General features: G+C 44.9%; 1 protein-coding gene across 1 annotated transcript in view; it reads left to right on the plus strand.

Annotated features, from left to right (window-relative positions):
- Positions 1 to 1051: 1051 nt before the first annotated feature.
- AKR1D1 (aldo-keto reductase family 1 member D1) overlaps positions 1052 to 22567 on the plus strand; it is a 34662-nt gene continuing 13146 nt past the window's right edge. The window contains exons 1-3 of the mRNA XM_010712931.3: positions 1052 to 1335; positions 16577 to 16744; positions 21197 to 21313. Coding sequence (XP_010711233.1) covers positions 1243 to 1335; positions 16577 to 16744; positions 21197 to 21313 — 378 coding nt within the window. The 5' untranslated portion in view covers positions 1052 to 1242. The remainder of the gene's footprint in view (positions 1336 to 16576; positions 16745 to 21196; positions 21314 to 22567) is intronic.

Consider the following 22567-nt stretch of genomic DNA (forward strand, 5'->3'; position numbering starts at 1 on the left):
AGACATAAATGGGAGAAAAGCTCTTCGTCTGCTTTCTCAGCTGTCATGGCTCTTTGCGCACATGCCCATGCCAGGCACCCTGGGCAGGGCAGTGCTGGGCTTTACTGGGATCGCGTGCAGCTCCAGTGCCAGACCAGATGATGAGCTGGTTGTGCTGAGCAAATGAGCAAGCTGTGCTGGAATAGGGGGAGTATTTGGAAAATGGGGTTCTGGGACGAGATGGAGTGTGGGAGTGCAGGGGCAGTGGAGCCTCCTCATGGGATACCCGGAGTTGGATAGTGCCCTGAATGCCCTCTGCCACATCACATTCTCCTCATCTCATCCTACTTCTATCTCACTTAATGCTTTTCTCTGCTAGGAACACAGCAGAAGTAGGACTGTGGCTAAGAGCTGCAGCTGGCATCGGCATGCCCTATAATCATTGTACTCAAGCACAGTGAGTATTAAATGAGTTCAGAGCTTCTCCTGTAGCCTGCCCATAGCAGCCAGTTACATGGGAGCACTGAGGAGGGTTCACCCGGTTCCTTTCCTCCTGCCACAAGGAAATGCCTGCACACAGGTACCCACAGCCCGAGAAACCACAAGACGCCTGCTCAGCAGGTCCACACTGCCGGCAGTACCTTCAGCCTCAGCTTTGCACTTGGTCACCAGCTGCTTGGCAGGTCCCTATCAGCAAAAGTGTAATTTTTTCCATCTCCAATGCGCAGGTGTCCTAACTGATGTAAGGGACTCTCCCAGAAGGGAGTTCTTCGCTCACATCTCAGCCTTGTGAGCCACTACCATTTCCCCAAATGCAAGCTAGCGTGCACCTAGAGATCTCCAGGACCCCGGGAAGATCGCTTAGCGTGATAGACGCTCCCTTTGACTCGCAGACCGGGGGGGGGAGGGGAGAGGGGAACTGGCAGCCTCCCTCGGGGCTCCGGACGGGTTAGTGGGGTTAGGGGTATCCAGGGGCCCCCGGCCGCAGCAGCCGCGGGAGCTCCGGTCCGGGGCGGTGCGCGGGGGCCGCCGGTGGCCGCGGAGCCGGGGCGGGGCGCGGGGCGGTGCGCGACGGGGCGCGGTGCAGGGCCGCGGCGGGCACACGTGGCTCGGCCCCCCAAAAAGACGCTCCCCGCCGGCGGCAGAGGGCAGTTCGCACCTCGGGTCTTGCACGACAGCCGTCGGTACAGCGCGGTGCGGAGAGATCCGCGGGGTGGCTGCGGAGGCGGCCCCGGGCTTGGGGCGGCTCTACCTGGCGGCAAGATGAGTCTGACGGCCGAGAGCCACCGCGTCCCGCTGAGCGACGGGAACAGCATCCCGCTGCTGGGGCTGGGCACCTACGCCGACCCCCAGAAAGTAAGTCCGAGTCCGGGCCTCCCCCGCAGGTGACGGCAGCCCCCGCTGCACAGTCCCGAGCCGGGGCTGCGTTCCCCTTCTTCTCTTCCCCTTCCCAGCTCGGTTTTTCTTTCCGCTCCTTTCCTCCGCAAACTTAAAAAGCCCGATTGCGCCCGTTAAGAGTGCCGACAGTGCGCGGCGCGCAAAGGAGAAAAAGGTGGGAAAATAAAAATCCCGTCGAGTTCGCGCTGCGCGGTGCCTCTCCCCGCAGAACGGGGCGATGGGGACGCGCAGCCCCGGGCAGGGGACCCCGATCCCGGTGTTCCGATCCACACCCCGCCTCAGGCGGGCACGTCGAGTTTCGGGTCCCCCAGGCCGGCCGCGCTGCAGATAAGATGAGGGATTTCGGAGCGTCTCGCAGCTGGCCCCGACACTTTCCAAGGAATGTTCCTAAAACAAAGCCCCAAATTCCTGCATCTTGATTCCTGCAGCTCCCACAGCTGAGTGCCAGCGGCCAAACCACTCTCAAATATTCTGCATCCCTCGGTGCTGTGCGTCGCATTTGGCGCTGCGTCGAGGCGGTGGGAGAACACCTGATGCTTCTTCCCTCTTCGCACCTGGGAGCATGAAGGCAGCTCGCTTGTCTCGCTTCCGAAGGATCGAGCCTTTCGTTCCCTTCTGTTTGTTTCTTTGTTTAAAGAGTAGAAACAGTGAGCCTGGCCAGAGCCCTTCTTGTGTAACAGTACCAGCGTCGAGATGCAATATTCTGTGTGACTCCACACGCCGCAGTGTATTTAAAAATGCCTTCCTAAAGACAGCTCTTAATCAGCAACAAGTAAACACACCGTTGTGCGTTACCAATAATGTCAGAGGATTCAACAAAAACTGCTGCAGGCAGCGCAGGAGTGGAGCAGAGGGCTGTGAGAGGTCCCAGAGCTGCCGATTTCCCCGCTGAGCACCACGGGCTCACACGGGGAGAACCAGTGGGAGTCTGTGATTTCAGACGCTGGGCACCATTCTTCCCCTGCATCCCTGAGGTTTCTGGGGATATTTTTAGCAAGTGGTGTTCCTTGAACAAGGGTTAGCGAAACAAAATTAAGCTCTCCAGCGGGAGCTTTTGTGTAGCAGAGGAGCATGTTGCATAATTTGGTGACAAAATAGCTCTGAGTAAACTTAAAGCATCTGGCTCCAGTCCTGCGCATCGGCATACCCCCAAGCCCTACGCTTGCAGTCTTGTGGGTTTGAAGCTGATGGGTGAGGCTGCTGGCAGGAGAGGTGCCCCAGCAGAGCCGGCAAATGAATCATTTGTAGGTAAGGGGGTTCCAGCCCCAGAGTGCTGGCTTTTTGCACGTGCCTTCATGGCAGAATGAGGGTTGGGACAACAAAGCAGGGCACTGCTATGGCAAGCCCCATTTGGAGCAATTGCAGCTGCTGGTGGCTGCACTTCCGGTGGGGGATGGGGGTGCATCCCAGCACCCATTCTCCCTTCCCCGGCACTTGTAGGAGTTTGATTCTCTGAGCTGTATCTTTGCACGGGATAAACACGATAGAAAGTTATGGGTGGGAGTAGGAGATGCTAAGGCATTGCAGAAAACCCACTTTCCCAGCAGACCAGGTGAAGCACGACACGCTGATCCACAGTGCTGGGCTGCAGCCTGGCGCCAGGGTTGGGATAGGGTGTTGGACATGGGAAGGTGCCAGGGAGGGCAGCTGGGGAAGCGCAGTAGCAGGGTGCCACAGGATGTGCTGCAGAAGTGTTTGCAGCTGCTGAGCGTAGGGTCGTGGCTCAAAAAGGCTGCCTTGCTGGTAGTAGGGCTCCTGTCAGCATCCTGCCACAGTGATGAAGTGTGGCTGAGCTGGGACAAGCTGCTCTGCTAAGCTCTGATTGTGCCCAGCACAGCTTCCAGCGGGGTGCCTAGTTGTGCTCCCATCCTGTGCCTCCTGCTTAGAGAGCTGAAAGGAGCTGTGGCAGTGAGGAACCCCACAGGATTTACCTTAGCAAGCAAGGCTATGAGCTAGCACTGGAGCATCTCCCTTAAAATACTCAGCTGCAGCCTTTCCTGGCTGAATTACTTAAGCAGCAGCCTCTGAGCCACCAGCTCACTGCAGCGGAGGCAGGCAGCGGGTGGCAGCGATGGTGCCAGTGGTAATCAGCATGCTATTTCTGCTTGTGAGTCAGATCTCTGTGACACGCTGCAGTTCTGTGCTTTGATACAGAGCGCGGAGCCGCTTGCTTGTCAGCTTATTCATCTTGCTCTTGGAGGCAGACTTCTTCCAAAGGTTATTCACCCTGGCACCTCTGTGTCAAACTGCCTGGTCCAAAATAAATCTGTTTTCTCAATCTTGAGCCGCAGCCTTGTAGCTTGTAATGAGCCCAGAGCGCCCTTCCTGAAGTGCAGGAGTGCTTACACTGGTTGAGCAAACCAGGCGTATCTCATTAGCCACAGAGTGGGGAAATGGGCTCTTCCGACAGCCAGTCATAAGAAAATGGGCAGGAGGACAGCTTTCGTGTTTCAGGCTTTGTTTGGATAAACTGCACTGCACAGCAGTGCCTTCAGAATTGAAATGTGTCAGCAGCTCGCCTCACTCATCTTAAATGACTTTATTGTTCTCATAAATACTCTTTTGGAAGATAAGTCACACTTCTGCAGTTGTGAAACATCAAGCAAAAAAAAAAAAAAAAAAAAAAAAAAATCTTTGGCCAGTATTCGGTCCTGTGTGTAAGTTTACTGATTCAGTGAAGCACATCGCTTGGCTGCAGCAGCACTGCATCGCTGAGAAAGGGTCTGTTTGATGATCACATTACTTTTACAGAAAGCTCCTTCCCCCCAGGTACAGGAGAGCTTTTCTTCTGGCCAGATGTTGAGCTAATTCCTTGAGACTGGCAGTCTGGGGGAGGGGGGGATTCTTTCTATTTTATTCTCCCAGCACAGCAGGAAAATGCAATGACTCCACTTGCCATCAACACATCTCTCAGCAAAAAGTGAAGAATATTCACTGACTCTAACAGCTAGTGATAAGTTCATATTAAGAGAGAAAGAAAGAAAGAAAGAAAGAAAGAAAGAAAGAAAGAAAGAAAGAAAGAAAGAAAGAAAGAAAGAAAGAAAGAAAGAAATCACTTTTGCTTCTTAAATTGGTGTTTCCTAATATCAGTATCAACAACGTATTTGATGATGCATGATTCTAGTGCATTAAGGTTGGCTCTGTGTTCTCCTTCTCTGCTCTCACAGGGAAGGAAATGAGTAGTCTTGCCTACCAATAAATCCCAGCATGGAAAATCCATCGTTGACTCCTGCTTTTCTCTCTTTTACTCTCCCGTGTCCCTTCTCTTGATGGTTTTGGGAGGGAACCACAGTGGGACCAGTGAGTCTGGGCTATCAAACCCTCCAAAAGGCTCTACAAGGTGGGGCCAATCCTGCTTCTTTCTGACTGCGCGGATCCTCCTAACAAAGCTCCACACATGCAGGAGTGGTTTTGCCAGGGCTGCACATCCCTCTTTCCCTCCTCAGAGACACCCAGGCAGCCAACACAATTCCTGGGGGAACAGAGAGGCTGGAGGGGTGAGAGGGAGAGGAAAGCCCCAAGTGTGGGGGGAGGGAAGGATACAAGAGATAGGGCAAACCTTGTGTAGCTGCAGAGCTGAGTCATCCCCTGCACAAGAACTCAGTTCCCAGTGAGGCCAGTGAGCGGGATCTGAACCCGGCAGGGAGCAAATGGGGAATGGAGCTGAAGAGGAATAGAGGAGAAAGGTGTGAAAAATGCTCCTAAATCCTGGAAATCCTACACTTCATTAAAACTACACTTACGCCCACTTCGTAACTCATCCCTTTCAGCGCAGCTAGGATCACCAGCACGGTGCCTCCACATAAATTCTCACTGTCTCCCTGGAAGGTCAAGGGGCCTTGGCCACGGACCCTCTCTTGCCTTCCTGTTTTTACTGAGGGAGGAGAGGGTTTGGAGGGAAGGTTGTGGCAACCAAACTGTACAACAGGCATTGCTTCTGAAACATAAGATTGGGCAAAGCGCTGAAGTATAGCACTGGGTGAGGGCTTCTGGCAAGTTGCGACTTCTTTGCTGAAAATGAGGTTCTGAGGTAGCCAAATCCATTTATGAATTGGAAGAAGTTTTGTGGAACAGTTTCAGGCAAAACAAATGGCAAAGCATTTCATTTTGGGCACTGGCAGTACAAGCTGAGGAATCAAAAGATTATTAAAGTAGTTGGAGGTAGTGGTTGCCTGATAAATAGCCTGAATACCCTACTGGTTAGGGAACCCACATGGGTGGTGGGAAACCAGATTTGATCTTATTCTCTATCTCTGAGAACCAAATTCATGTCACACAGATATAACATAATCTTGGGGATGCGTGATAGTCTGGGAGGAGTAAGAAGTACTGCACATGCCCTGCAGGAAAGCGCTCTTCCCACTAATCCTACAGTTTGGTTACTGTACAGCTCTGTGTGATTTCTACTAGGTAGGAGAGGGCTATGCCCCAAGTCCTTGCCTGCCACAAAGTCACCCATGTGGGTGTGAGCCCGGGTTCTGTTTAAAAAGAAGTGGCTGTTTTAAATCAGAGAGAAGATCACCCAGGGCTCCCACATCCTATCTTTGTGACCACGTCAAAAATCTGTTTTGCATAAGTAAAAATACTGTTTTGGCACCCTGAATTGCTTTTTGCACCCAAGCTAGAAGCTGCACAAAGTAAGCTTTTGCTGTTCAGTACTAACAGCCTCTAGTGCTTTTGTAGGACCTTTTATGCCAAAACTTCCTCACACAAGGGCACATGATCACCATTAATGGTGCATCTCTGGTGCAGACTGCCCTTCAGTGCTGCTGGGCATAGGCTACCCTGAGGGCAAAAGAAGCAACAGCTGATTTGTGACCACAGAGAAATCCCTGAGCTGCAGTATGGGGGATTACATACCATTTAATTTGCCTTTTTTCCCTCCCGGACATCACCAATTTCTGAAACATGATCAAATGGAGACAGCAAAGATTTCAGGTGACTCACAGGAAAGCCACCTGGCTTGACCCAAAGCTATCAGACTGAGCAGGTATTGAACATCCCAGGCAGGAGCAATACCCGAGAGCTCTGGAGAGAGGGCTGAATCTCAAAGGCTTCCATTTGCCAATCTCCTCTCTGTGAATTTCTCCTTCGTAAATCCAAACCGCCTTTGGTCTTCATCCTGAGGTAAACCTCCCACTCTGCTGCTAGATTTTACTTGAAAGAGATAATAAAGGCATGAGAAGGAACTGCTGTAACATGCACACGTCCTAACAGCCTCAGCTCACTTCCCACAACACACTATAAAAAAATAAAAAATATCACAGTACTCTTAATATGAACAGTTACACCCAGAATTGTATGTGAGATCAGCAAGTACTGAGAGCCTGGAGTTAGGTCTGCAGGGAGCCTACACAAAATCACCACCTACAGCAGGTGTAGGCCAGGGAAGTATGTTACCATTTTCGTTCTTAACAATGATATTGGGAATCCAGAGTGAAAAGGGGCTGGGGGGGAGTCAGCTGAGATAGTTGGCTATAGAGCCTCGTATTTATGCCCTGAATTTAAGAAGCAAAGTAATCTTCCAGAAAAAAAATAAAAATAAAAAAAAAATTGCTGAATGATGCCATTGCTGCTCAGTCTCTCAGATTTCAATGCTTATTCCTCAACTAAGTCACAGTCACTGGCAAGACCTTGTTGCCAAGAGCAGATGAAGGCTCTTCTTAGTATTTCTTAGTATTTGGTCTCCAGATGCTGCAGAGACAGGAACAAATGCCAGCTTTTAGCAGGCAACAGGATAACAGGCTCTCAGGCAGAAGAGTGGCTGTTGGCTTGGAAGCGCGATCAAAAGCACCATAAGTAAGAAGTGACAGGAGAAAGAGCCTGCATGAGGCTTTGAGGAGCTGCAGTGACTCTGGCTCTTATTATTGCCTGAAGCCATTCCTACTGTTTGCTACAGAGATGGCAAGTATACCAAAGGACGAGGGATGACCACAGGAACACTTCAGGTACTGCTTTCACAGCTCATCCTTCCCATCATCAGATGGCTCTCAACAAAATCCTGCTTTCATCATCAACTTTTGCTAAAAACCTTAGTTGCATGACACATATTAGAGTTCCCTATCATGTATGCTTTCAATATTTGCCACCAGTGAAAAGCAGAGTTAATTTATCTGGCAGACAATCAGAGCCTTTCCTGCTCTGCCATACATCAACTCTAGCTGGAACAGCCTTTCTGCATTTCTGTGACTTCAACGTGTTCTCCTTGGTGCTCAGCCATGACCTCTCCTCCCCTGTCTGCAACCACCTTATGACGCCTCTGTTTCTGCTAACTCCTTGTAGCCTCATGTTAAACAATGGAATGCTTACAGCTTGCATAAATGCAAGATTGCATCTTTAACTCATTAAGAAAAGAAAATTAAGTCATGTAATTAGAAAAAAAGAGGTAATCAGGAAAGGAAGCCTTTTTTTTTTTTTTTTTTTTTTCTGATATGTGGCAAGCTCAGAAACTCCTATCTGTTGTGTAGAAACCGTTCTTTTACTGGTAAGATTGGATTTGACAAAATGATTCATCGCCCTCCATCAAGTGGAAGGAAAGATTCTTGCATGCAAATTTCTTGAGGATGTAAGCTTTGTTCTTATGCCTTTTATTTGCACAAAACTGTGACTCTAAGACACTGCTGAATTCACAGAGATGCCTGTTTACTTTCCTGTATCTTCTCTGCTGAGATCTTTGTGGCTCTTCATTTCTATGAATCATGAAGCTTAAGAGAAAACAAATTGATAGTATGACTAACCTCTGCTTCATGCCAGCAGAGTGGTGTTTCTAGCTCTCAACACGATTAGTGTCTCATCATATGGGGCGCATTAGAAGCTGTATTCACTGAAATGATCAACATGTGAAATGCCCAATGAGGATGGGCCCAGCCTCACAGATGAGGGTGAATGAAGGAGTAACTTTGTAGCTACAAGGTTCGTCCACCTATGAAGAATTTATGAGCAAAGCAGCCACAAAATTGCTAGTTGCAGAAAACAGTAGATTCCTTACTTTGCCCTGATGAGTAGATTGTATCATTGGTTAGTTAGAGTGGCTTACCCCTCAGCCCCAAACCTGAGCATGCATTAAACTAAATACACCCTTCTTAAAACGATAAGCCTTGTAGTCATTACTGACACCAGAGCTGCTGTGTGAAAACGTCTCCACGCTCCTCCAGGAGCAGGAGACATACCCCCTGCTGCAGAGGGGAGGACCTCAGCTGATGGAGCTGATGACAGCCAGATAATCTCCTGGCTCCTGTGCAGCGGTGCCTGTGTAATCCAAGCTGAGGAGCCAGCTCTCACAGCCAGCCTGGCACAGCTTCCCTTGGCTCCCAAACACAGCACTGACACACACGGAGCTGGACACCGCCTGAGAGCTCCAGAGGGAAGCGTTCCCGGAGCAAGGCGACATTTAGAGATGACAGTATTGGCTGGGTGCTGGTATGGTTTTTGGATGGTGGATATCAGATGCTAATATCACCCACTGAGCTGGCTGTCTGACTGTGACGGAGGTTGGGATTGCATTTAATAGGTCCAGATGCAAATCTAATAGCAGGTTAATCCAGATAAGCTTTTAGGACAGTAGCACTACCCAAAAACAGTCTTAAGGATATTTGTTTGAAGAGTAACCAAATGGGAAGCAGACCTTTTCCGTTCCATAGCTGTGCACTGCAGCGACGAGAACTAGCTGTTTCAATATATCCCTCTTCCAAAAACTACAAAGTTAGCTGTTACCAATGCAATAATGTGCAGCCCAAATATTGACAAAAAAAAGAGTATTTTTTCCTCTTTCTCTGGCATTCTAAAGATGTTGAATTTTTAACTCTACTCAAGTACCTCAGGGAAAGCCCTTCACTGTAAATCAAAGTTACGAAGACTGTTCTGCGGAAGAAGAGACAGGGAATTGCCGGCATTGTTGAAGAGCATGGAAAAACTGAACCCCTACAAGTGAGTCATCTGAATTAACACAACTGAAAGATATACTTTTTGGCAAGAACACTTAGAACCCAATTTTCCAGACAGACCTGCTCCATTTTCTAAAACGTCCCTGAGTGACTCCATACGTTAAATGTGCTGTGTGCTCCCAAGTGTCCCTGATTCCCCGCAGTTCCCCGAAGAACAGCATAAACATGTTCCTGCGGTTCACGCGGGAAGCCAACATCTGGCCTGCGTCTTCAGTTGACCTGGGAGGCCACATTTGTCAAAACTTGAAAACATTGTGCAGAAAATGCCTCTCTAAGCTTCAACAACGCCAACTTTTGTTGGTTCAGCTAACTAGGTGGTGGAATTCCCCAAGCTTTACATCTGCCTTTGCAAATGCTTATGCCAACTGGTGCCAGAAACCTCTCCCCTTTAACTCTAAGGAATGAAGTGGAAGAACTACTGGCAACCTTTTCTTTCCCCTCTGCTGTTGCACAAGCTGGTGCTTCATCCTTCCCTTGTGCCTCTCGCATCCTTGGGATCATGTTTCTTGTTTGAAGGGTGTTTTGATAGCACCCACCCTTGCAATTAGATATGTGCTTTTTAGGGCTGTTTGGATACGGTATGCTCCAGCTCTACAGAAAATTGCCCCAACCCAATTAATTGATGCTGAGAGCAGGGGACCCAGGTGTGCACACCATTTGCTTGGTTTGCTTTAATGCTCTACCTGCTTAAAATTGAGGCATGGCAGCCCTTCAGCCCAGGTTTGCATTAACTGAAAAGCTGCAGCGATCCTAAAACAGAGGATTCTGCAATCAAGTGGTAAGAAAAGCTCCAGCAGCCTCTGCCAGCTACAATAATAAGGCTTTCCTGAACACAGCTTTGAGTAAATCCCAGAATAACAAAGTCAGAGGAATTCTAGAAATGCTAAGTCTGTAGTTATGCAATCTAAGTTGCTGCTGTTTGGGCAATCAGACCTCAGGCTTCCAACCACTGATGGGACATCATGCTAGAGACAAAGGCTCCCTTCATCAATGCTCATCTGTGTGACTGGAGAAAGAGAGCATCACCGTTCACCACATCTACTGTGGGCACATTTGCTACCCTCCACTTTCTAAGGCAATGCACTCTCTTCCACAGCAAACCCAGGTCAACACAGTAGCTCCTGGCTCTCAGCTGTGCTCTCTGCCTCCGTTCTCAGCCCTGCTTTTGCAAAGATCCCTTCTCCGAATTTTGCTTCCCGGATGGTGGCTGCCAATACTTCCGGGGGAGGAAAGCCAGATTTTCCTGTGTACGAGAGAGATGTGCTGGCAGTTGCATTTTCCAAGAAAGAGGTGTACAGTACAGCTTCTCCTTTACAAGATTAAACAATTCTAAGAATGTACCCTTGTGTGGCTTATATCCTCTGGCTTTGTAAACTCAACCTGCGCTTTCCTGTAATGCCTTCAGTACACGTTTTCTACGCTCTCCTCCTGACATCTTAAGCTAGTCCTCTTTTCCAGCTTGTCCGGAAAACAGGCAAATGGAAATAAGCAATTGGGCTTCAAGAAACTTGCATAAGAATCTCTGTGTGAGTGCCGAGCTCTGGCAACAGAGGCGCTGAGCCCAGGAATGTACCTACTTTCTGCTTCCTGTATTTAGCTGACTAAGATTCCTAAACAGCAGCTTCACATCTTAAATTATAGGTTAGCACTGGAGCACACAGCCCACAGTTTGGATCCCTCGTGTAACTCAGCTGCAGCTCAAGTCAGATTTTTCCAGGAGATAGCCCTCTTTCCCAACACCTCCAACTCTTCCTCCCAGGCTCACCAGTCCCAGCTGGGGGACTGGATACCACTAACCAGATGAGATATTCAGCACTAAGGCAAATTACTCATTCCCTTCATTGCTGCTGCCTCAGCTCCCATGCACTGCAGAGGCTGGGGCAACTGCAAAGCTGCATGCATGAAGCAAAGCAAAGCAGAGCGTGAGAGCCTGAGTCAGACTGTAACTTTTTGCCATATGCACTAATGAGGAATAAATTACAACAGCGATATTAAGACATTTAAAAGCACTGCTTGTGGCAGCTGTTGCATGCAAGATTGCTGTCACTGATGTGTCCCACTAGCTTTGTCTTTAGAGGTAACTGTAATCCCTTTTAAACAGCTGGAAAGCTGATGGAAATTGCTGATCAGAAAAGGATGCCATAGAAGAAGCGGAATGCATGGCAGGAAGCTGAAATGCAAGACTAAATTGCAGTAATGAGTAGGACTACCATGAACACTGCTAAGTAAATACTATTCTGCTGGACAGGCAACAGCAAAATTTGTGGGTATGTCTGCACAATAGAATATTCTCCAGTGGTTTGATCACATGTAATCCTGAGCAAATTTGAAGCTGTACATTTTCCATGGTAGGGAGAATAGCTTTTGACAGAATGGGATGTGATGGAAGGTGTCTGGAACAAACATTAAAAAAAAAAGTTGATGGTCTCAGAGGAAAAGAGAGCAGACCCTTTCAGACAGGCAGACCTGATGAAGCACATTGCTTTTTCAGACTCATAAAATGTGGTAACTGGCCAGTTGGCTACTTCATCTACGGAGAAGGAGCCAAATTGCTTCTTTCTCTTTCAATGAAGTTGCAGATTTGAGTCTGCTTCCCTCACCTTTCTGCCAGATTTATTTATCATGGATCTGAAGGAAGTGATTGCAGGTTTAAATCCTCATGCATGCTGGTAAATCAGTAGGTTTACACACTATTGACTGACGGAGGGAAAAAAAAACCTGTGTGTTATTTCTTTTAACTGTATGATTTTAAAAATAACTTAGGTGCTATTAAAGGAGTTATTAGCGATACAGTGAGGGGTTCTACTCAACTTACTGGTTCCTCTCTTATCAGAATAGATGTAATAAATAAATGCCTATTTTGGCACACATTAGTGATGAATGTAAGAGCACCACAGATAAAATCTGACCTACAATGTACAAGCGGTTATAAAATTCTGGTTCTAAAATAACAGCCCTTGATCAAAGTAGCATGGGTGCAGGGCACACTGATTAGAAGCTGAAGCATTAATTACAGGTAAGAGACAAGCACACCTCTTATCTACGATTAAATAAAAAGTAATAAAGAAGTAAAAGATTTGTCTTAAGGTCAGTGCTTCCTGAATGACTACTGACAAAGCACAAAGGTTCATAGCAGCGTGCTGGGACATTTCGGTATCTCAGCATGCATTTGTATTGCTCTACGCATGACCCCTGCTTAGTAGGGAAACGGAGCAAGAACATATAGAGAAGAACATATAGAGGGCTGCCTAAAGAGAATAGGACAGCCACTTTTTGCATTGCCTGCAGCAAGGCCAACGAGGCCTAGCTGTCCTGGTGTAAATGCCAGACCTTACACAGCACCGTGTTTTCTCGTGAGGGATTTTATCTCCATGAAAGGCTGAAAAGAATAAAACATCTCAGCCTGGGTAGAAAGGAGAGATCTAAGCTTGTTCCTTCTCTGTTGGAAAGACAGATGAGCAGTGTTGATCTGAGTCACCCTGTTTTAATACGGTCTGTCAGGAACAATGGAATAAGATACAACACTTAAGGCAGCGCTTCTAAAAAGTGGCAAAACCACAACACGACGAGCCTGTGCAACTCATCAGCACAGTTTACCACAGCTCATTACTGCAGGATTTGGAAGGATTAGATATGTGAAATGCTAGAGATGATAGTTTCTCCATCAGAACGAAAATAAACATATGGTATAAAGTTTCCAGACTCGCAGATGTCCCAGGCCTTCAGCTCAGAGGATTCAATAAAGGCAGGATTTTCCAAAAACTGTTCCCTAGGTTCCCCCTTGCATTTTTATCTGAAGCACCTTAAGCCAGAATCTGTCAGAGCTAATACACCACATCAGATGAAATGAACTAGTGCAATGAAAACACTTGTATTTAATGCAAACCCATCTCCAGCCCTTGGTAATCAAGTCCTGATCCAAAAAAAACCTCCTTCAGTCCCCAAGGAATAAGATTAATCCTTGAGATGAGGAGTATTTCACAAGATTATTTATACAGATGTGTACAAGTCCCATGCAAAAAAACTAAGAAATACATAGGAGTTCAGCACTAATATAAGTTAGCCTATTCAGGCAAAGCCAACTGAAGTAGCTGCAAGCTTTCTCATTTCCCTTTGTTACCCTCTCCTCCCAGGTCTGCAGTGATACCGTTTCCCAGTCTGAGAGGCTCTGCTCTTCATTCCATGTTTCTTCTGCTTTCATCACTGATCAAAACAGCCCTGATGTCTCAGAAATGATGGAACTCAGTAATCAACATTTCCCTGCTTTGTGGAGTTTAGTTTATAGTTTGAGGAAACAACTGGGAGCTGTGCTCGTGCAATCCTATAAGAGTGCAAGGAGAAAAGAGAGAGGAAATCTTGGGGTCAGATCCACACTCCATTTTTAGTCTCTTCAACAAAGAGGAAAACAAACAAACAAACGAACAAACAAAAATCAGGCACTTTTTAATCTGTATTTAGGTAACGTGTCACTGTATTCTAAATGTTCTGCTTATACACACATTAATGACAGCAGTCAAATAGGCTGAAAATGTCTAAAAATCATAGTGTTTGAAAAATCAGGTTTAATAGGGAAAATAGACTGCACTTTAAAAAATATATTTCTGTTTTGGATAACTACCCATTACTTGGTCATGAGTTCACAAGAGCCTTAAGCTGAGCTTGCTAGCTTTTCTGGTCAAGCCACGCCATACACCCATACATCCAGCCCTATGCAGCTCATAGCTGTGACAAGCCTGATGTTGCTGCCATCAGTAACTGCAGACTCATAGCATCCGGTTTGGAGCTTTTAGTCTCTCACCTTCCTCAAATCTGGCTCTATCAGGTTCAGGTAGGGACAAGCAATGAATGTGATGGAGGTTGTCAGCGCACGATGCCTCATGCTCCTAACATGTCCCAAGTGAAAATTAGAAAACTAGCCATTGACTATTCTGAAAGGCTTTTTGCTGCCCTGATCTTCATTACATCCTATTAACAGCTCGGCAAGGACCCTGGTGGGGCTGAGCATGCTCCCGTGGGCTTCCACGGTGAAAGCAGCAAAGCATTCTAACAAGTGTTTCGTTGTTTCCCTTAATTAAGCAGACAATATTGCATCGTGACTGTTCTAATTATTTTAGCTTGTCAAATTGTGTCTTTCTGCCTCTCAGTCCTCAGTCAGGTCTGCAGTAAATAAGGGCAAGCATGAGCAGCTTTGTGTTTTAAGTAACGTTTAGGCAGACAGCTCCCCCCTTAATCTGAACAGAAGCCAGCTCAGTCCCATCCAACACAGTCAGCCTGGATGGGATGCTGAGAAGCAAAGAGAGCACACAGGGATACACTCCTGTTACTCCCAAATAACCTACCACCAGCTGCAGCTCTGTGATTTAAAGACAGAGATGTTGAACCCACATGTCTTCAAGAAGCCTTCATCAACCTTTCTTCCGTGGGTGTGAAAAAGATCATTGTCCTAGGAAGCTTCAACATCCCATGGCATCTTTAAGTGAATCAGATGTCCTTGTCTCACCAGAGCAATGTCAATGAAAAAGTGGGAGAAAAGTGTTGCCATGCATCACTGAGCACTCTTGGCCATCGCTGCTTAGAGCTGCCCACTCATTAAGCAAACTGTGGCAACAATAAGATGGTTTTTGGTCCAATGATCAGTCAAATACTTTTTGTGACCACTTACCTTTTTTCCTTGCTTTGCCCAGCACATATTTTACTTGCCACATCAGCTTTTAGAAAATATTTTTAAAATATTTTAAAAAACAACAAAACTAGCTCACTTTGAATTTCAGCAAAGACAAGTAATCGAAAGTGCAGCACAAAATAAAGAAATGTCTCTTGGATGTGCCAAGAGGCATATAAACATACACTAAATAGCCTGCTGATTCTTAGCCACACAGCAAAGCAACTGTCCATCCACAACTGGGAATACCAGTAAACCCCCCTAAACTATCACCCTTTGAACTGTAATACCTCTAAAGGTAAATTGGTTTGAAAAGAAAGAAGACACATCCAAACTCCTCCTTCCTGCTCTGCTGGGTCATACGATATTCATGCAGTTTCTAACCAGACAGAAGGCTGACCAGCTCTGCTCAACCAAAAAGCCTTCTTCCATTAGAGGAATGAGTTTTATTAAACAGCTGTTGCAAGAAAATATTTATTCTCTAGATGAGAAATTCTGAAATAATTTATATCTGAAGTACATTTAGTTCTTACTTTCTGAAGACTCTTATACTTTTCTTTCCCAGACATATAGCAAATATTCTGTTTTTTCTAGCTCATTTTTCCAATCCAATTCCATATGTATGATTTTTAAAGAAAAGAACACAGCATATTTTTGTTCAGATGCTGAAACACAGCTAAACGAGTCAGCAGTATGCCCAAATAGACAAAAAGGCCAATGGCATCCTGGCTTGTATGAGAAAGTGTAGCCAGCAGGAGTGGGGAGGTTCCTATACTCACTCAGTGAGGCCACACCTCAGTTCAGTTCAGATTTGGGCCCCTCACTACAAGAAAGACATTGAGGCCCTGGAGTTTGTCTAGAGAAGTGCTGCAAAGCTGGGAAGGATCTGGAACACAAGTTTTATGGGGAGTGGCTGAGGGAACTGGGATTGTTCAGTCTGGAGAAGAGAAGGCTCAGAAGAAGACCTTATTGCTCTCTACAATGACCTGAAAGGAGGTTGTGCTGAGGTGGGGGTCAGCTTCTTCTCATGTAACTAGCAATAGGACTACATGGAATAGCCTCAAGTTGCACCAGGGGAGGTTCAGGTTGGATGTTAGGAAACATTTCATCTCCAAAAGATTGGTCAGGCACTGGAACAGGCTGCCAGGGATGTGGCTGAGTCACAGTCCCTGGAGGAGTTCAAGAAATGTTTAAATGTTGTACTTAGGGACATGGTTTAGTTTGGAAATATTGGTAGTAGGTGGGCAGCTGGACTAGAATGTCTTTTCCAACCTTGACGATTCTATGTTTCTCAGTTTAACACTGAGTTAGCAATGGGAACAATGCAATACACATTCTGCTTGATACTGTAGGTACCTGCACGTTTAGACCATTGTTACACTCAGTGGTGCTACCTGAGCTGTTACTGTCCCACGTGTTGTGCTGACATAAGGATTTGTATAGTCACATACTGAGCCAGTTCCAGACAACAAGACGGATAATTAGAATGGGTGAACACCAGCATAAACTTTGTGCCTATCTCGATGAATATAGCATTGCACAAGAAGCGAGCAGGAGGCTGGAACGATATTTATTCTTGTTCTTCTCCCACTAGACTCCCAAAGGCACTTGTTTGGAGTCAGTGAAGATTGCCATTGATACCGGTTATCGCCATATCGATGGTGCCTTTGTCTATTACAATGAGCATGAAGTGGGACAAGCCATCCGGGAGAAGATTGCTGAAGGAAAGATCAAGAGAGAAGACATCTTTTACTGTGGCAAGGTTAGAAGTTACGCTCATATTATTTACACTAAGTCTGGGATTTATGTGAATGGACTTTCTTAAAAACGCCAGTGGTCAACATCCAGTGTACTTCTAGATCCAACATTCTTTGTATTTCTTTCCTCTTTTTATCATGAAATCAGTGTATTTTCAGCATTAGATTTGCTATAAAGCACAGTAATCACTGTTCTCGGTTTAAAGGTGAGTTAGCAATGGGAACAATGCAGTACATATTCTGCCTGGTACTGTAGGTACCTGCAAGTTTAGACCATTGCTACACTCAGTGGTGCTACCTGGGCTGTTACTGTCACACATGTTGTGCTGGCACAAGCATTTGTATAGTCACATATTGAGCCAAATCCGGACAATGATCTTGCAAATGAGTTACTTTCTGTTAGAGCAATTCCCCATAAAGATTTGCCCTGAGATTGCACAATGAAAGGGGTGGGAGCAAACACATTCATGCAAGTGTCTATGTACAGGAGAACAGCAAGTGCTTGTGTCGGTACTGCTGCCAAAGAATTACTAATCAAGCTACACCCTAGTTACTGTATCGTCTGTCATTAAAGACTTCTATGATCGTGAATCAACACACTGGGAGAAAAGAGGTCATCACACTTTCGCTTTACAGTAACAAGACTGGAGTAGTGCACGAGTAAGTTATTGTTTTAAAATCCCAGCTGTAAGAGCAGGCTCTCTGCTAGAAGAAAGAAATCCGCTGTCCAATAAAACATATGATAGAAGTTGCTACAAATACAGTGACCAGACTGTGGGCATAAGAGAAAGCACATTTCTAAAAAAAGATCAGATGACTCCCAGAAAGTCCAAGGTTCCTGTCCAGTTTCTAATGGACTTTATGGCCTGAAGTTCCCCTTCCGGCAATGCTTCTTTGAATATAACCTAATATAGCCTAATATTTTCCCTTTCTCCTTTCCCAAATAAGACGTAATCCACAGGAATTACTCAACAGCCTTGGAAATAAATATACAGTTCCTAGAGCGAAAGTTCTGATGGGATAAAAGGCCTGTTTTACTACGAGCAATTTAGTTAAGCTTTATGATCTGGGAAAATAAGCTTTAGATTGTGTAGTTTGCAGACCAAGAGGATTTTCAACAACTATAGAGCAACTTCCAAGTAAAGCAATTTCCAGTCTGTGAAGTATGCAACTCTTCTCCTAGTTCCCTGCTCAGCACTACTGGTTACAGTCACAATTGTGCCATCCTGAGAAAAGCTTCAAGTCCTCAGAGTTTCCACTTTGATCAGGGTAATCTCTCAGTTTCTCATATGCCAATACATTTATTTCAATTAGTTAAAATATTTTGTTTCAATTGTTTCGTAGTGTCATTACTGCAAATTACTAGTAATATTTCAAATTAAAAAGAAAAAACAAAATTGTACATAAATGTTAGAACTGGATAACTGCTTTCCCAACTGCTTCCCCCTTCAGCATCTCCAAAAGAGCACCTCTTGGCAAAATTTTATTATCCAAACTTTATTTATTAAGCCTTTCTATGTTCAGTTGTCTGATCGATTCACTAGATATATTTATCCACTACTTAAACATTGAGCTGTGAAATTTCACCTTCTGTTTCTTGATTATGAGTTCAGTTGTTCCCTAAATTGCAAGTCTCCTGCTAGTATCAAAGTTGCAACTTGCAGTACCGTGGTAGTCAATGCCTGTAGTTCCAGCCTTCCTTGTGACTGTGAGATAGGATACATGGATTTATCTTTCTTTTGTGTCCTGCTTGTGCTTGACAAAATGAGGGTTTAATTTTAGGTGGACATGTTGATTAGAGCACCTCTGTAGTCTTTAAAGTGATCAAAGGCAGAAGTGGAAAATATACTGCAAAAAATCAATCCATCAGTCCAGGATTTTCACAGGTTTCACTGGACATTTTAATAGCCACTCTGAGCCTCCCAGAAAGAGCGGGACTGGATGGCCTTTGTCTAATGAGCTTACATAGCTTTGTGTAGCTTATGCGTTTATGCACTGAACAAACTATAGGCGAATATCAAACCAGTAAATACATCAGACCTTCATAGATAACTGACCAACATTAACTGTTGCATCTTCTGGAAAATGTGGTAATAGAACATTCTTGAAAGTAGCAGGCACAACAAAAGTTGTGCTTGTTTTCAATCTCACTGACTCAGAAGTCCTGTAAATAAATATACAAGATTCTGCACATGCAACTCCTTCATACAGGCCTTTTGTTAAACAAAGATGATGCGAATCAAAGGCTGGACAATCAGCAGGGACTAACAAGAATGTCTCCACTGAGTGGCAGTGCTACTGGAATAGTGAGTGGTGCAACCATGCTGCAACTGCCAGTTGAAATCATCGGCACTTGCATTTGGCTCTCGCTGCTGGCTGGCTGGTCAGGCACAGCAGCTCAGCATCCAGAAATTTTAGAGGTTTTCTATCAATTGCCAGCAGCACTCTTGGCTTATATAGCAAGACCTTTTTTGGTCTCCTCTTTCATCCCAGGATATTTCTTTCATTAAAATAAAAGTATTTCCAGGAAATATGGTGTCCTGAAATGCCAAAGCCAGCTGGCAGCTTTGACTTCTCAAATGTCTACATGGGTTCTACTTAGGTAGATAATACAATAACTTGTACAAATCATGAAAACAGTTGTGAAACTCTTAAGTTTCCATGGCATTTGTGTATTAAGGCAATACAAATGTTTGCTATTTCTAAAGGCTGTTTCCTTAGAATCTCTGCATTTTTTAAAAGTGATGGATATTCACTGGCAAGAACTTAGTTCAACAGCACTGAGCTACTAAGGGCACTCGGAAAAACAGCTCCCAAGCTGTCAATATACCTTCAGTTACTAAATTTCTAAATCAAAGTAACAAAACAAACTACACATGAAGGATATGAAGATTCACTTCCTTACCTATGTGAAGTTCAAAAGAACTTCATTTTACTTGTAAAATGAAAATCAAAGATTGGCAAATGCTCAAACCAGCATTTGCCAAACAAGCACCCAGACCAAAGGCTTTCAGGAAATCCAGCATAACAGCTTAAAACTGAGAGCAGGACCTTGAGCCTTGTACTGTGCAACACCTCAACCCATGTAGTCAGCATTTCACTGATCTTAAATACTTCATTCTTTGCAACAGGATTAAGATCCAGTGTGAACTTTGTGTTGGTGCCACTTTGGTGCATCAGCTTAGGGCAGGAAGATATGCACTGCTCTTAGGACAGCTAAGCTTCAAGATAACATTCTTGCCTTTGTTGGAACAATTAAGTAGTTTACACTCTAAGTAAATAATAATTAAAATACTTCAAAACTTACTCAGGCTATGTCTTGACACCTATAATCCTTATCTTTTGAAAATTTAGTTTGAGTGTTTCATGTCTCAAAAATGGTTTCATTCTACAATTTGGCATGCTGTGACTGTCTGCACTGGTAGCAGAATTGGCTAGACAATAACTATACTAACAAACATCAGTTCTTTTCCAGCCAATGAAGGTGCCAAAATTCTCAACATGACTCCAAATGTCAGTTTGGTGCATTGAAAAACAAAAAAAAAACCAAACACCCAGCCCTCCCCATCATTCCCCCAATAAAGATAGAATAGCCCAACTTATTCTATGCAACCAGATGGTACTTTTAACCTTCAATTGTATGTTAATTTCACTTTTTGTAGATTTTAGCTTCAGAGAATGGTTTACAAAGAGTTCTTGGTTACTAATTGCAATGCTATGGTTCTATTCTTGCAAGAGATTTACATCAGCAGAGTTCTGTTAGAGGTAGCATTGCAAGCTAATCAACTGAGCACACTCCATAGCAACATCAGGCCATAGTACTGGTTATGATTAAAGAGGTTGCAAAGCTATCCTTTAACTAATCACACCTGTGTTACAGTAACTAAACAATAATACTTCTTTCAGTGAGGATGGGGGAGTAAGTTAAAACTTTGCTTTGTCGGCAGTCATTCAGACTCCATGGCCACAGGAAAAAAACCAAAAGATCCTCTTTGTGCCAGGTGCTTGGCAATTCAATAGCCAGCTCACATGATCTGAGCTTCAGCCTTCAAGCATAAACCTGACCACAGATTTCTTGTGGAAACAAAGTTTTCCAGTGAAAGCATATGCTTGGAAAGCTCATAAAACAAAAGGAATCTGCCTAAGTTCATTGAGCAAGAGTTTGTAATAAACACAACTCTGAATAACCTGTCTTGTAACAAGCAGGTAGCTTTACTGGGTCAACACACAGACAGTCCTGAGCAAGGATTCCTGTCTTAACTTCTACAAATTCCCGTGACATAAGATGGATAAGGCCCTTTGCATTTTTCTTGCAGCAATGTATACCACGATGTCTTTGTACTGTGTATAATGAGCTGTGTCAGAAGTACAAGAATGTGTGAGATGGAGGGAATTGGCTGGAGGATGCTCACTGTCACTCATGGCACCCTAAAAAGAGCCTGTGCTTGTTTCCCCAGCTGTGGAACACCTGCCATCCACCAGAGCTGGTACGTCCCACACTGGAGAAAACCCTGAAGATCCTGCAGCTGGATTATGTTGACCTCTACATTATTGAGCTGCCAATGGCTTTCAAGGTAAAAAGAAAAATTGCCCTACAAAGTACATGTTTGGCTTGAACCAAGGTTTCCATCTAGCATCATCCTTCTAGCTTCCAGTCCACATTGAGAATAGCACTTATACAAGATGATGTTCTTTATACTGTGCCTGCACATATTTCTCTGCATTACCCACACAGAGAGATTTACAGGTGTGTGAGATTCACTACTAACAGCTGTAGCATCAAGTCTCTGCACGGAAAGGACAGGACTCCTAACTGAGGTAGAAGACTAATTTTGCTGAAGAACTACTTTAGGTGAAGTAACACAGGTGTTGTACAAAGCCAGGGGCAGGGAGTGGGGAGGGAGAAGATGGGACAAGAGCTGGTGTCCCTTACTCTATCTCAAAAATAGAACAGCCTCAGGAGCACTAAAACCAATGATCAAATCATAGCTGTGATCTTAATCTCCTTAAATGTAGTGATCCTCTCAGACTGCTTTAGTAGGTGACAGCTGGCCCCAAGTAAGGGTTGTTTATTTCTTGTTCCCAAATGTCTGAAAAGTTAAAGCGTCGTATTTCTTCATTCTGCTGCCTCTTGGCAACTTCTTCCTGCAGTCACATAACCTTTGAAAGTGAGGAGCTCACATCAGAGTTGTATCCCTCCCCTGCAACCAGCTCTTGTAAATCTCCTGGTTTCACAGACTCTTTGCTCTAAAATTTTCACTTGTAAGTACGTGACATGAAGGTAAATTAAGTAATACTGAAATTAGGAAATTGAGATTCAAAAAACTTTTAGAGATTTTTCAACCAAGTAAGCCCTTTTTCTTAAAGAGACTAAGGCCAGGAAATTATCTACCTAATTGTTTCTGTGGGGGTGTTAAAGTGCTAAATTGGCCATACCTTTTTTTTTTCTTGCAAGGAAGGTAGTTCTTTAATTACTAAAATCATATTGTATCACAGATTCCAAATTGCCAGAAGCATGAGATAGGAAGCAATTTAGCAATGGAGCAATCACCTTGGACCTGTAGTTCCTTTTTCCTGTTAAGACCTCCACAGCAGTATTGGACTTACACATCAAAACTTTATTTATCCAGTCCCACGTATGGAATCCTTTTGGGTGCATTTTTAAAAATTTCCCACCACTTGCAATTTCCTGCTTCCCCTTTCTTGTGTTTGTATTCTCTGGTAGTTCACTCTCCCACATAGTGAAGGTCATTGTCTCACAACATAAAGATATAGACAGCTGGCTTTAAAGTAATGTACATCTGACTCCATGAGGCTTGTATCAACAA

This window comes from Meleagris gallopavo, chromosome 1, assembly GCF_905368555.1.
Source record: "Meleagris gallopavo chromosome 1, MGAL_WU_HG_1.1, whole genome shotgun sequence".
NCBI lineage: Eukaryota > Metazoa > Chordata > Aves > Galliformes > Phasianidae > Meleagris > Meleagris gallopavo.